Source organism: Mesoplodon bidens (assembly GCF_964165515.1).
Source record: "Mesoplodon bidens genome assembly, chromosome: 6".
Taxonomy (NCBI): domain Eukaryota; kingdom Metazoa; phylum Chordata; class Mammalia; order Artiodactyla; family Ziphiidae; genus Mesoplodon; species Mesoplodon bidens.
Window position 1 is genome coordinate 37,729,446 of NC_138162.1, and position 15,509 is coordinate 37,744,954.

At 39.2% G+C, this 15,509-nt stretch overlaps 1 protein-coding gene across 4 annotated transcripts in view; it reads right to left on the reverse strand.

Annotated features, from left to right (window-relative positions):
• Positions 1-1,137: 1,137 nt before the first annotated feature.
• Positions 1,138-15,509, reverse strand: part of ZFP37 (ZFP37 zinc finger protein) — a 48,595-nt gene continuing 34,223 nt past the window's right edge. For 3 of the 4 annotated variants that reach the window (XM_081237817.1, XM_081237815.1, XM_081237816.1), the window contains 3 exons: positions 10,864-10,990; positions 10,423-10,557; positions 1,138-3,864 (listed from right to left, as the gene is read on the reverse strand). In XM_081237817.1, coding sequence (XP_081093943.1) covers positions 2,354-3,864; positions 10,423-10,557; positions 10,864-10,963 — 1,746 coding nt within the window. In that variant the 5' untranslated portion in view covers positions 10,964-10,990 and the 3' untranslated portion in view covers positions 1,138-2,353. Of the gene's footprint in view, positions 3,865-10,422; positions 10,558-10,863; positions 10,991-15,286; positions 15,442-15,509 lie in introns of those variants that run through there. The other variant, XM_081237814.1, reaches the window with a different exon arrangement.

Sequence of the window (15,509 nt, forward strand, 5' to 3'; positions counted from 1 at the left end):
TTTTTTACTGCACAGGATGACTTTCATCATTCATTTTTACTGTTCAAGTATACCTATATTCTTGACTGTCCCAGGTGTGGCACTACCATGGGTTCTCCAAGAAGTGTAGGAAATTTCTAGCCATATGTGCAACTGTTTTATTCTTCTACAAAATACAGATTTTCTACAGCTCTGGACAGTGATGATTCATTCTATGCATAGTGCTAGATTTTCACCTGGTAATAAATTACTGATGGAAATGGCTTTCACATTTCATTTTCTTCCCTGACAGTAAATGTTACTTGGTAATGAGAGCATAATATCCGTGAGTTAATCTTTCAATACATGTATGTGCACACGTGCATACACACATGCACACGTTCCATTCTAAATATTCATACTTTTTAATTCTCCAAAATGAGTTCAAGAAGGCAGGCATTGGAATAGGAAATATTTGCAAAGATGGCATTTAATCACATATGGTTGAGGGTCCATAATTATGCTAGGCTAGTATCTAGGTGAAATATTTATTGAGAAGTATTGACCATGACTAGACAAGTCTTTCCTACCAACTTATATGTTTATTCTGAGGAATAAATCAGGTAATGCAGTGAATGTGCTGTGAAAAATGTAAAAGGTGACATACATATCAAATATTATTATTACCTTATATTACAAAACCATTTTTGTCCTTATGTTACTGTTTTTATTGTAACAACTTAAATTTTAGAACAGTTTAGCTGTATTTTTTAATCTATGACTCATGAGTAAAAATAGGAAAATAGGTTTCCTGTGCAAACCCAAATTGATTAACAGTATCTTCTGGAATGCATGCTTAAGAATGATTCTGAGGCCAAGTCTAGATTCACTCAGAAAGAGTGTAGTGATACATTAACAAGGTCTGCTATTGGGCAAGAACAGGAAGTAGTGCCATTTGTTGCAATACATTTGAAATCCCAGATTGAGGTATTTGTGTATAAGCACTTTGAATATGAGATAAAATAGAGTGATTGTGCAGAAAATCATTTTCATTCAGCTGCAATCACAGTTCACCTTCAGTCTTTAAAAATATGATGAATAAAAGAAGCACAGTGCTGAGTTATAGTTGTAATTCATTATTTTAATGAAAGAACATGTTTGATAGGAAAAGCCTTTGTGAATTCAATATCAAATTTAATACCATATCCTCATTCATGAATAAGCATAGAAACTCTTACTTTGTCAAATGACATCATGGAGTAGGTTCAGTGAAAATTTTCATTAGTATTGATTTATACATATTAAAAGGATTTTAATTGTGAAAATAGTATATGTACATGATTTAAAAATTTAAAGAGTATACAATAAAAAGGAGGTCTCCCTCCCATCCCAGACCCCATTCCTGTAGTCCTGTGCCCAATGGCAACCACTAAGTTTCTTTTGTAATTTTTCAAACCAATCTACTCACATATAAATATACGTATATATACACAAATACATACATACATACACACAGACAGACAGGAAAACACACACACCCTTTTGTACACAAGTGGGAACAAACTATATACACAGTTGAGCAACCTGCTTTTTTCACTCAACAATATATCTTGGATAGCATTCCCTACCAGCACCTGTGTGTTCTCAGCTGATTTCTTTCATTTTCTCTTAATTTTGTGTTAACATTTTTTTCACATAGATAATAACCCTTTTATAAAGTTTTCTGCTGACGCAGGGACTAGCAAAGACATTAAGAAGAGCTGCATGATAGCATCAAAGATGAAACTCATACCAATGGTCACACACATTTATACATGGCAATAAACAGATATGCAAATTCAATTCTCGTATGTGGTGCTTACGTACACAACCCTCAAGCAACTCAGGAATTGTCAGAAAATGTAATTTGTTTCTCTAGTGCTCTGATTATTCAATTTTTAACAATTTTAAAAGCTTTATATTCAATCTGAATATATAGATCATTTATAATAATTTTTTGTGTGTGTGGTACGCGGGCCTCTCACTGTTGTGGCCTCTCCCATTGCGGAGCACAGGCTCCGGACGCGCAGGCTCAGCGGCCATGGCTCACGGGCCTAGCTGCTCCACGGCATGTGGGATCTTCCCAGACCGGGGCACAAACCCGTGTCCCCTGCATTGGCAGGTGGACTCTCAACCACTGCGCCACCAGGGAAGCCCTATAATAATTATTTTTAAAACAATATTTTATATAAAAGGTTTAAACTCTCCACCCATTTCTTCCATGTGATGACTCATTTTCAAATTCTCTCATGTGTAACGAGGTGTGACTTCTTGTTAAAAGCTTTCTAACATTCTTTAAAGTTAGAATACTTCTAAGATTAAATAAAACCTTTAGTTCAGATTTCCCACACTAATTTCACTCATGAGATTTCTCTTCTGAATGAGTTTTCATATGTTTAGTAAGGGATGCATTTTGTTTGAAGGCTTTTCCACATTCATTACATTCATAAGGTTTCTCTCCAGTGTGGGATCTCTGATGTATAACAAGTTGTGACTTTGCATTGAATGCTTTTCCACATTCATTACATTCATAGGGTTTCTCCCCAGTATGAGTTCTCTGATGTACAATGAGGTGTGACTTTTGGGTAAAGGCTTTCCCACATTCATTACATTCATAGGGCTTCTCCCCAGTATGAACTCTCTGATGTTGAGTAAGACCTTCAATTTGCTTGAAAGCCTTCCCACACTGATTGCATTCAAAAGGACTTTCACCTGTATGAGTTCTCATATGGTAAGTAAGAGATGAGCTATGTCCAAAGGCTTTTCCACATTCATTACATTTATAGGGTTTCTCTTTAGTATGAGTTCTTTGATGTATAATGAGGTGCGACTTCTTGCTGAAAGCTTTCCCACATTCACTACATTGAAAGGGTTTCTCACCTGTATGAACTCTCATATGTTTAGTAAGGGATGAGCTATACTTAAAGGCTTTTCCACATTCATTACATTCGTATGGTATTTCACCTGTATGAGTTCTCACATGTTCCGTAAGAGATGAGTTATACCTAAAGGACTTTCCACATTCCTTACATTCATAGGGCTTCTCGCCTGTATGAGATCTCACATGTTGAATAAGGTTTGAGCTATGTCTGAAGGTTTTCCCACATTCAGTACATTCATAGGGCTTTTCCCCAGTATGAACTCTCAGATGGTCAGTGAGGGCATGTTTATGACCATGGGCTTTGCCACACTGAATACACTCATATGGTTTTTCTCCAGTGTGAGTTCTCTGGTGCACAACAAGGTGTGATTTTTGGCTAAAGGCTATCCCACATTCATTACATTCATATGGTTTCTCACCTGTATGAATTCTCTGATGGTCAACGAGTCCTTGTTTGTGGCTAAGAACCTTCCCACATTCATTACATTCATATGGTTTCACTTTATTCTGAGTTTTGTCACGCTTAGTAGGAGATGAGCTATGGCTGGATGATTCCTTATGTTTTTCTCCAGTTTGAATTTTGTCCTGTTCAGTATGTTTCTTGCCAGTTTGAGTTTTGTCAGGCCTATTAGATGAGCTATGGTTGGGTAATTTCTCACATTTTTTTCCAGTTTGATTTTTGTCTTTCTTTGTATCAGATAAGCTATGGCTGAATGATTTCGTACGCTCTTTAGCTACATCAGGTTTCTTTTCTACATAATTTCTTACATGACCAGGTAAGTCTAAATTCTTTCCATGTGAATCAAATTTAAGAAGCTTTTTTTTTGAAGGAACATATTTTGTACTCACATTTTTTTTCCGCAAAGAACTACATTCATGGCCCTTTTTCTTAGTCAGAGTTGTTTTCTTGAAAGCAACTTCCCTAAGGAGTTTGTTTTGAGATTCCTGGTGGTTCTTTAGCTGGTCATCATCTTGCTGGACTTCTTCTAAAGTGGAATTCAATGAGACATTCTTGTGAATCTTTGCACTCTTATATTTTGGAATACAACTTATAAAGAAATGCCTTGTTATGGGGCTGAATCTTTATTCAAGCCTAGTATCCTAAAGTGAATGAAATATCAAGTGCAAGTGTCCCTGTCTTTTTGGACTTGAGGGGGAAAGTGCTGTAGTAAAAACAGGAAAAGAAAATTGACAATAGTGATTAGAAAAAGGCTTTGGCTGTTTATAAATATGACCTTGCAACCTGGGATAAAAGATGAAATAAACACAAGGAGCAGTGAATAAAAAACAGATGAAGTTAAAAGCTTGTAATTGTTGTTGACACTTTTTGAAGTCTCTCCTCAGCCCAAGCTGCCCAGCTTTAATAACTGCCAATCCACCAATAGTATTTGGCTCTTACAGCCCATCTATATTCATCCAACTCTCCATAGTCACGGTTGGAGACAGCTGGCTCCAGCCAAGATGTCCAATAAGAGTATGTCTCCTAAAAACTTAGACTCTAGTTAGTCTCCACTGGGTGCTAAATTTAAAAATGATATAAGACAAGTACTACAAAGCCACATTTTCCCTATGTAAACAGAAAGTTCATCAGTACAAAGAATAAAGCATACATCCAAAGAAAAGCAGAGATGTAAGATCATGTGTCCTCAAAGAGACCATTTGCATAATCCCAGTTCCTAATGGCTTCCCAGTACTGGTTCTAGTCCCCAGCTGAAGTATCACCCCTTAGGTTACAAGAAGCCTTATAATAAATTCCTCCATTTACTTAGGATAGCTCAAGTAAAATTTTGTTATTGCTCCCCAAAGAGCCAAAATAAGAGAAAATAAGGTAAGTCCATCAAAGAGTACTGAACAGCATATAGATGACTGAGGGATTAGCAGGAAAGGATGTTCCACTGCTACCACCCATGATTAATATAATAATGCAATTCCTGTAGTAAGAAACATCCCACAGTTTCTATGAGTTACCTGATGTTTTAACCATATTATAAAGTTTGATAATGGCAAATAAACTTTACACCATTTGGATTTACAGTGTACACACACACTTGTTTTCCAATAGTTTGCTATGGAGCACACCTTCCTGTCAGGTCACTCTAATTGCCAATTATAAATTTTAAGCTAATTCCTAACTCTAAGTGATTGCTCACATTCTTTCCTCCACACATTATACAATTATACATTTTGAGATATCTTCTCAATCTATGCTTCCCTTCTCTGAGACCACCACCCACATTGACAGATGTAGGCAGCCATGTTTGTAGTGTATGATCCAACTTCTCCTTGAAAACAATTGATCGGACAGTGGTAAACACCAGGCTCCAGCTATTCAACAATTCTCCTAAGAACTTAGAATTGAAACTTGAAGACTTCTGTTAGCTAGATATGGACGTTACATATGTAAAAACCAAACAATTCAGAAGCTAGGACTACCATTTGGGGGGTGGCCTTTTTCAGCTATGGACATGGAAAAACAGAAAAAGCTTCAGGATAGGAATCAAAGAGACTCAAAGAGAGAAGCAGATATAAGAGTCCCCATGACCTCAGAAAGAAAGAGATAAAAAGTGAATAGTTGTTTTACTAGTAAAAGAACATTACATGGATAAAGTGAAAACTGAGTTCAAACAGAAAAGAGTTATGGTGTTTGAATATATAGCTGGGAAATACTATTACTTTTATGGAGAACTTTTAAGAGATTAGTTCCCATGGAGTAGATCAATTTTTATAAGTATACATAAAGTAGTGTTATACTTATAGTAGGAAGAATTGGAGTTGCCAGCTGTTTTTTCATCTAGGAAATTTTAAGTGATGCAAGCATCCTGAGAGAAAGAGTATAACAAGAACTTTTATGTAGCATGACAAGGCTGAATCTTCCAATGTCCAAGGATGCTGGGGAGGATGGAGGCAAATCTCCTTCTGGGAAGAAAGGGATCAAAACTCAAACCTTTCCCCTTGAGGTGTAACATTATAAGAACCTCTTATTATGATGATTTGGGCTGGTTCCAACTGACATTGGCCAGCTGGAAAAGATATAAAGCACCACAAGAGAAATTTACCATGAGGGAGGGGAGGAGGCTCTGAACTAGTGAACTGGTATAATAATAGGGTAATACTACGAGAGAGCTGGGTCTGGCAGAGCATGTAATTAAGGCTATAAGCTTGTCCTGAATCTGAGACAGTAACTAAGACATGAATTTTAAGCTAAAATGACTGTAACTTCAGAAACTGAAGCATGGAGCTCATTAGACCCAGCGTATCATTGGAGGGAATAGAATAGTCCCTCCTTGAAGAAACTTCAAGGACGATAGAAGAACCTGAGCCAAGAATAGAGTCACTGTAGCAATGACAAAAATGTATGTATTAAATGACTCAGGATTATTTTTTAGTTGTAACACCAAGTATCAGCGAGAAAAGTGAAGACGGCCAAAACTGGAGACACTAATGGATGGATCAAAAACTCTATGAAGGACTTCCCTGGTGGCTCAGTGGTTGAGAATCCGCCTGCCAATGCAGGGGACACGGGTTTGAGCCCTGGTCCGGAAGATCCCACATGCCGTGGAACAACTAAGCCCGTGCACTGAAACTACTGAGCCTGCGCTCTAGAGCCCGCGAGCCACAACTACTGAGCCCTCATGCCACAACTACTGAAGCCCAGGAGCCTAGAGCCTGTGCTCTGCAACAAGACAAGCCACCGCAATGAGAAGCCTGCACACAGCAATGAAGAGTAGCCCCTGCTCACCGCAACTAGAGAAAGCCTGCGCGCAGCAACAAAGACCCAACGCAGCCAAAAATAAATAAATAAAATAAAATAAACAAACAAAAACAAACAAACAAAGAAAACTCTATGAAGTCTCTTCATTTGTCATTTGAAGGACTGGTCCCTCTGGTTTTGGGAAATTCATGGAGTCTTGAAAAATTCAATGTTAGAAGAAACTGAAAAAGATATTGTGGATATTCTGCTAATTTGGGGACTGCAGTGATATATAATAACTGAATATTTTAATGTTTGGTGGCAACATCTAAGATGAATTTTTTAAAGGGGGGATTTAATAATCTACCTAAGAATTGGAGCAATTTAGGTATGGGACAATATGAATCTAATTTGGGTGATGTCAGTCAGAACTGAGGGGGGAAAAAAATCAGGAACTGAGGAAAGAATAGTAAGAGGGAAGGCAGAGAGCAAGGATTCATGGGAACTCCATGGCAGACAGGCCTAAAATCTGACCCTGATAAAAACAAGGAAGGTGGAAGGAAGCTCTAATTTAGAAAGAAAGATAAAGCTTTCAGTTTCTGACCATCTGAGAATAAGCTATCCTGTAAGGAGGTAAAATATAAGACAAAGGAATTGAAGATTTATCTGGACAAGATAAATTTATCTTGGAAGTCACCAGTACAGAATAAATAGCTTGTATTTACACAGTAGATTATTCCTTTGAGGGAAACAGAATTTAAAAAAAGAATAGGGGCTTCCCTGGTGGCGCAGTGGTTGAGAGTCCGCCTGCCAATGCAGGGGACACGGGTTCGTGCCCCGGTCCGGGAGGATCCCACATGCCACGGAGCAGCTGGGCCCGCGAGCCATGGCCACTGAGCCTGCGCGTCCAGAGCCCGTGCTCCGCGACGGGAGAGGCCACAACAGTGAGAGGCCCGCGTACCGCAAAAAAAATAAATAAATAAATAAAATAAAAATTAAAATAAAAATAAAAAAAGAATAGATAGTAGAAGACAAAACCTTAGGGATACTTCAACAAAGTGAGAAAGAAGAGAATCTGGTGAAAAAATTGGTAAAGGAACACTTAAACGATACAATCAGATTCAAGTGGTATAATTCGAGCTAGGTGGGCAAGAATTTCAGGCTGATCAAAACTATTAAAATATGCACTGGAAGGTTACCACTGCTGACTTTAAAGTCAGAAATTGTTAGAGGCATGGATCCTATGGAATTTGACTGCAAGGGTTAGGGAGAAAATGGAAATAATGTTGATGGTATAGACCACAGGTCTAGAGCACTTCACAGTGAAAGGGGGGAAATGGAAAGTAATGAGGGGCAGGAGGATCACGCCAAGAGATCTGGATAGGGACAGATTTAAGAATGCTTGAATCTCTAAGGAGAGAAATTTGATACTATGGGGTCTAAGAGTGTGGGTGGACGAAGGGAGAAAAGCTGAGGATACTAGGAAAAGGGAGGATAATTTTAAAAAGCATTGCTTTAGAGAGGTAAGCAGGAATGGGATTACTTAAGAAAACAGCTAAAAGCGTTCACTGCTCTTTCTCAAAACTGAGCAACAGAGAGCAAGGATGAGGAAAGATGGCTATATGGAAGGGTCAGTTAGGCATCTGATGGTCCGGTACTCAAGGTTTAGAGCCCTGTTTTTCACCTTTTTCCCTACCACAACCCAAGTGGTATGGCAGACTGTATTATTGTTCCTGGTGGATTACACCTCCCAGGCCCACTGCATGGCCATTTGAATCCTCCCTGTGAAAGGAGTATACATTCCTACCCAGTTGAACTCAGGAGTGGCCAGGTGATCTGCTCTGACTAATGAACCAATAAAATGTAAGCAGAAAGAGATATCTACCACATCCAGTCGGTGACTTTAAGTCATCATATGGTTTCACTCCCTCTTCATTGCCTCTGTAATGAGACCAGAATTTGCCAAATAGGGACTGCTCTTTCAGTGTAGGTCACAAGATAATGTGGAAAGGGGCTGCAGCTTGAGCAAGAAACAAATCTTTCTTTTTGTAGGCCACTAAGATTTTGGGGTCCTTCTTTAATGGGATGTAACTTAGCCTAAGCTGACTGATACAAATAGTATAAGCAAATCCCCATAAGTCACACTGGCTCCCGACTACAGTGAATCTCCTATGAGAACCTCTCATGTGGACAGGTTCACAGAAGGAAGAGATATTAGAATCTCCAAGGTTGGAGAAAAAGAGTTTGAACTCTTTTTCCCCCAGGAGATTTTGATATTTTTCTACTGCTACTTCCTAGGATCTATAAGATGAATTTAAGAATAAATTATTCACAGAATTCCAAACCCATGTACCTATGGTCAATTAATCTATGATAAAGGAGGCAAGAATATACAATGGAGAAAAGACAGTTCTCTTCAATAAGTGGTGCTGGGAAAACTAGACAGCTACATGTGCAAGAATGAAATTAGAACATTCTCCAACACCATACACAAAAATAAACTCAAAATGGATTAAAGACCTAAATGTAAGATCAGATACTATAAAACTCCTAGAGGAAAACACAGGCAGAACAATCTTTGACATAAACTGCAGCAATATCTTTTTGGACCTTCTCCTAGAGTAATGGAAATAAAATCAAAAATAAACAAATGGGACCAAATTAAACTTAAAAGCTTTTGCACAGCACAGGAAACCATAAACAAAATGAAAAGACAATCTACAGAATGGGAGAAAATATTTGCAAACTATGCAACCAACAAGGGATTAATCTCCAAAATATAAAAACAGCTCATACAGCTCAATAGCAAAAAAAAAAAAAAAAGCAAAAAACAACGCAATCAAAAACTGGGCAGAAGATCTAAACAGACATTTCTCCAAAGAAGACATACAGGTGGCCAACAGGCACATGAAAAGATGCTCAACACTGCTAATTATTAGAGAAATGCAAATCAAAACCACAATGAGGTATCACCTCACACCAGTCAGAATGGCCATCAAAAAGTCTACAAATAATAAATGCTGGAGAGGATGTGGAGAAAAAGGAACCCTCCAATACTGTTAGTGGGAATGTAAATTGGTACAGCCACTATGGAAGACAGTATGGAGGTTTCTTAAAAAACTAAGAATAGAGCCACCACATGATCCTGCAATCCCACTCCTGGGCATATATCTAGAGAAAACCATAATTCGAAAAGATACATGCACCCCAATGTTCACTGCAGCACTATTTACAATAGCCAAGACATGGAAGCAACCTAAATGTCCATCAACAGATAAATGGAAAAAGAAGATGTGGTATATTTATACAATGGAATATTACTCAGCCATAAAAAAGAATGAAACAATGCCATTTGCAGCAACATGGATGGACCTAGAGATTATCATACTAAGTGAAGTAAACCAGACAGAGAAAGACAAATATCATACAATATCACTTATATGTGGAATCTAAAAAAAATGATACAAATGAACTGTACAAAACAGAAGCAGACCTACAGACATAGAAAACAAACTTATGGTTACCAAAGGGGAAAGATGGGAGGAAGGGATAATTTAGGAATTTGGGATTAACATATACACACTACTGTATATAAAACAGAAAACCAACAAGGACCTACTGTATAGCACAGGGAAATATACTCAATATTTTGCAATAGCCTATAAGGGAAAAGAATCTTTAAAAATATATGTATGTATAACTGAATCACTTTGCTGTATGCCTCAAACTAACACAATATTGTAAATCAACTATACTTCAATAAAAAGAAAAATGTATATTTTTAAAATTAATAAATAATAAAAATGTGAAAAAAAAGAATTCCAAAGTTACCACCAAAAAACTAGGAACTTACTTCCATTGGCTCCTATTCCCTTGGGTCTTGTTATTTCACTCAGACCACCTTGTCTGGGTCTTTTCCCCTTCCCCAGCCATGGCTCTTCTCCTTTTCCCAACTTGGATATCATGTCTGGTTTGAGAGCTTGATACCCTATTCATGAGAAAAGATAGAAATTGAGTGTTAGAACAACAAACATTCCAGAAATCAAGCCCTACCATTTAAGCTTCAGAGCTTTTAAAGGATAAAAGAACACATGGCTTCTGAATTTCACAGTGCAGATGTCCATGTACCCCATCTGAGTAGATCCTCCATTTTCAAGGCAGGAGCACAAGTATTCTAGCTAGTACCCAAAGGGGATTAAAACTCTTTGATTCATAAAAATTAAGGATAAATTTATCCAAGGACTTCAGAGAGAAGGCATCACAGTAGGCACACTTTGAATTACTTTGTCCTTACCCATTGAGGCTAGGTTGCTGTAATTCTCCAGCATCACATCCTTGTACAGGCTCTTTTGAGCAGGATCTAGTTGCTCCCATTCCTTCTTGGTAAAGGCCATAGTCACATCTTTGAATGTTACCGATCCCTGTAATAGCACATTCCTAGTTCAGTCCAATGTTATCCACATCAGTGAAAGATGCAGACAAGATAATAATGACTTTCTCTTACCTTGACCATTCACTGATGATCATAATGTTATACGTGGGGCTTATTTTTTTACCCACTTTTGCATTTTTGTTTTTGAGAGACAAAAATCATGTTAAGAAATGTCCCTATAATGGACTCTATGTTTGTGTCCCCCCAATTCGTTGTTGAAACCTTGCCCTCCAATGTGATGATATTAGGAGATAGGGCCTTTGGGAGATAATTAGGATTCAATGAGTTCATGAGAGGGGAGTCCTCATAAATGGGATCAGTGCCCTTATAAGAGTCAATGAGAGAGCCTGCTTCCTGTCTCTGTGCTTTCTGCCAAGTAAGGATCCAACAAGAAGTCTGAAACCTGGAAGAGGGCTGTCACCAGATCCCGACCCGATGTCGGACTACTAGCCTCTAGAACTGTCAGAAACAAATTTCTGTTGTTTATAAGCCACTTAGTCTACGGTACTTTGAAAAAAAATCCTATGATTATCAGAGAGAAAGGCAATTACAACAAACAAACAAACCAGAATCAGTCTTCATCTTTTCTTCTGTAACTAAAGACTATGGAGTAGTGTTTATAGAGTTCTGAGGTAGAAGAATTGAGACCCTTGGTTTTTATGACCAGTCAAAAAATAATTTATGTTTGGAAGCAAAAGTAGGTATTTTAGGCATGTAAGGATGCAGAAAGTATATTACCTATGTACTTTAGAAATAAAGAGAAGGAGGGAGGGAGAAACTGGGAATGTGGTAGGAAAAGGAGAGATAGGGGAAGAAGAAGAGGAATGATTTTTAAAAGAAGGAAAATTGGATCAGAATAAAGATTTCAAGATTGGGAAAGACTTAAGCATATACAAGAGAGAACTATGAATAATAAAACCAGTAAAATGTCTAGTTACATCCAAGTAACTTGATAACATTCTTGTGCAATTGTTATAAAAGTAACCTTAAAATCAAGAGGTATGATGTAAGAAAAATAAGCAGGCATATAACTGGTTGGGGACAGGGGAGAAATTAAAGCATGTTAAACTTCTCCTCTTATTAGGCAGCTACTGGAGAATTCTGAAACTGATAAGTATACATTCAAACATGTCTGTTTAACATTTAAAGATCACCCCTGACCACCATAAACCACCAATAAATTAGCTGCATGTCTCACCAATCTCTGACCTCACAAACGTCCAGTCACTGATTCCTATAACTCCTGTCATTAATTGTCACTGGCCTCCCAATCACTGAGCCAGCATGGCCCTTCCTAATCACTAAGCCTATAATTCCAAAATTACTGATCCCAACAAACCTCCCAATCACTAACAGCAACAGATCTCCCCAGTCACTTGCCCCACAAACACTCTGATTACATATTCCCACAGGTTCCTCAACTATTTTTTTTTTTTTTTTTTTTTTTTTTTGCGGTACGTGGGCCTCTCACTGTTGTGGCCTCTCCCGTTGCAGAGCACAGGCTCCGGACATGCACGCCCAGCGGCCATGGCTCACGGGCCCAGCCGCTCCGCGGCACGTGGGATCCTCCCGGACCGGGGCAGGAACCCGTGTCCCCTGCATTGGCAGGCGGACTCTCAACCACTGTGCCACCAGGGAAGCCCTCCTCAACTATTGATACCAGTGGAACATATCAATCTCCATCTCTGATATCACCCCAAATCCTATCAATCTCCAGTCACTGATGCCAACAGAAATCTCAAACAGTGGCTTTTACAGAAACTCTAATCACTGCCAGTAAACTTCACTACACGCTCACCCTCTTTAGCCATTCCCTTTGCCTGCTTGCTTTAACCAAAACCTACCTGTCTCCTGAGGACTCTGTTCCCTTACAGTGATCCCCGTGGAGGTTGTTTGCCCACCTCCACCCCAACCCATGTACCTCAGGGCTTGAAAATGAAGTAAATTATACTTTCAACAGTTTTTCACTCATCCTTCAAAATCCCTATCTTGTTTAGAGTATCACCAGACTTTAACTCATTAATAGTCTGGTTCGATGATTCACTAGGAGGACTCACAGGGTTCAGCGTATAGCTGTACTCATAGCTATGATTTAGCACAGCAAAAGAATTCAGTGCAAAATCAGCTAAGGAAAAAGCTGCATGAGGTGAAGTCCACAGGAAGCCAGGAACAAGTTTTCAAGAGTCCTCTCTCAGTAGAGTCACACAGTACATACTTAATTCTTTCAGAAATGAGTTGTGCTAACACATATGAAATGTTGTTTACCAAAAGATGCTACTAACAGGGGCTTAATTTCCAAAATATACAAACAGCTCATAGAACTCAATTAAAAAAAAACCCAATAAAAAAATAGGCAGAAGACCTAAATGGACATTTCTCCAAAGAAGACATAAAGATGGCCAATAGGCACATGAAAAAATGTTCAACATTGCTAATTATTAGAGAAATGCAAATCAAAACTACAATGAGGTGTTACCTCACACTGGTCAGAACGGCCATCATTAAAAAGTCTACAAATAATAAATTCTGGAGAGGATGTGGAGAAAAGGGAACCCTCCTACACTATTGGTAGGAATGTAAATTGGTACAGCCACTATGGAGAACAGTACGGAGGCTCCTTAAGAAACTAAAAATAGAGTTGTCATAGGATCCAGCAATCCCACTACTCTTGGGCATATATTCAGAAAAGATGAAAACTCTAATTCGAAAAGATACATGCACCCCTATGCTCACTACAGCAATATTTACAATGGCCAAAACATGGAAACAGCCTAAATGTCTGTTGACAGATGAATGCATAAAGATGTGGTGTGTGTGTGTGTATATATATATATATATATATATATATATATATATATATATATACACACACACACACACACACACACACACATACATATATATATACACACACAATGCAATACCACTCAGCCATATAAAAGAATGAAATAATGCCATTTTCACCAACATGGATGGACCTAGAGATTATCATACTAAGTGAAGTAAGTCAGACAAACACCATATGATATCACTTATATGTGGAATCTAAAATATGACACAAATGAACTTATTTACAAAACAGAAACAGACTCACAGACATTGAAAACAAACTTAGATTACCAAAGGGGAAAGGGGGTGGAGGAGGGATAAATTAGGAGTTTGGGATTCACAGATACAATCTACTATATATAAAATAGATAAACAACAAGGTCCTACTGTATAGCACAGGGAATTATATTCAATGTCTTGTAATAAACCATAATGGAAAAGAATATGAAAAAGAATATATGTATATATATATATTTTTTTTCACTTTGCTGTACACCAGAAACTAACACAACATCGTAAATCAACTATACTTCAATTTAAAAAAATGTTGTTTACCAATGCTTGGTAAACAACATTTTTAGGGGTTGGTCAAATAGGCACTCTCTGCCTAGCATATACAAAAGTCCCAGATTCCCAGAAAGAAATCAGGCATTCAGCATAAACCACATTGTTTCCATAGTTTAGGAACAGTGAGCCACTTTTAAAATTCCTGGGAATAGTGGGAACTCTCCTGAAATCTAAGTTCTCGGATGTTCGCCAAAGGTTAACCTTGCAATCAGACCTTTCTAAGGACAGCTGTTTCAGGTCTTTCATGTCAACTTTTCTGCACAGTCATCCTCCCTCATTCACTGAAAACTTTAACACCAGATCCCTTTTCACCACAGCCCTGCACTATCTCTATATCGATGCAGAAGAGCCTTTCAACATCCTGGCCTATTGTAAACCATCATCATCATCTCTTCGCTTTAACTACTGCAATAAGCTAGTAACGGACCTCCCTGCACCTCTGCACGCAGCCCGGGACAATCCAGTCTAACTAACTACCAAAGGCACCGTAATCACTGGCTCCCCTAGACATTCCCAGTTGCGACCCCCACAGACTCCCCAATCTTTGATACACCACAAAGCCCCCTTTTCTGATCCCCATGGCCTCCCAAACTCTGACTTTCCAGGGACCTCCACAGACCCCTCCCCTCCAACCACTGTCACCGCATATCCCTCAAACACCGATTTCCTCAAACTGCAGCAGTCACGGACTCCACAGACACCTCCCGAGCACTACTCCATAGATCCCTGAGTGTGCTAACACCATCCCCCCACCCCTGCAAGAGGCCCTCCAGTACCGACTCCAATTCCCGAATCACCTATCTTCACAGACTACAGTAACCCTCCAGTCACTGACGCCCGATACGACCGCAGCTGACCACCAGACCCCCCTCCCCATCATCGCACTCACCGCGGCGCTGCCCCCGGGTTCCGACACAGCCATCTCCAGGGGACACCCGGCCTGTTCAGCCGTCCCTACACTCCTCCTCCGGTCCGCGGTCTCTGGCTTTGTCAGGATCAGGGCGCAGGCGGAGGCCGACATGGCGGCCCCCCAGAGCGCGGCCTCTGCCAGTTCGGCAGCTGCGATGGCGCCGCCCCTGGGTATCCGCCCGGGCGCGGCCATCTTGACCGAG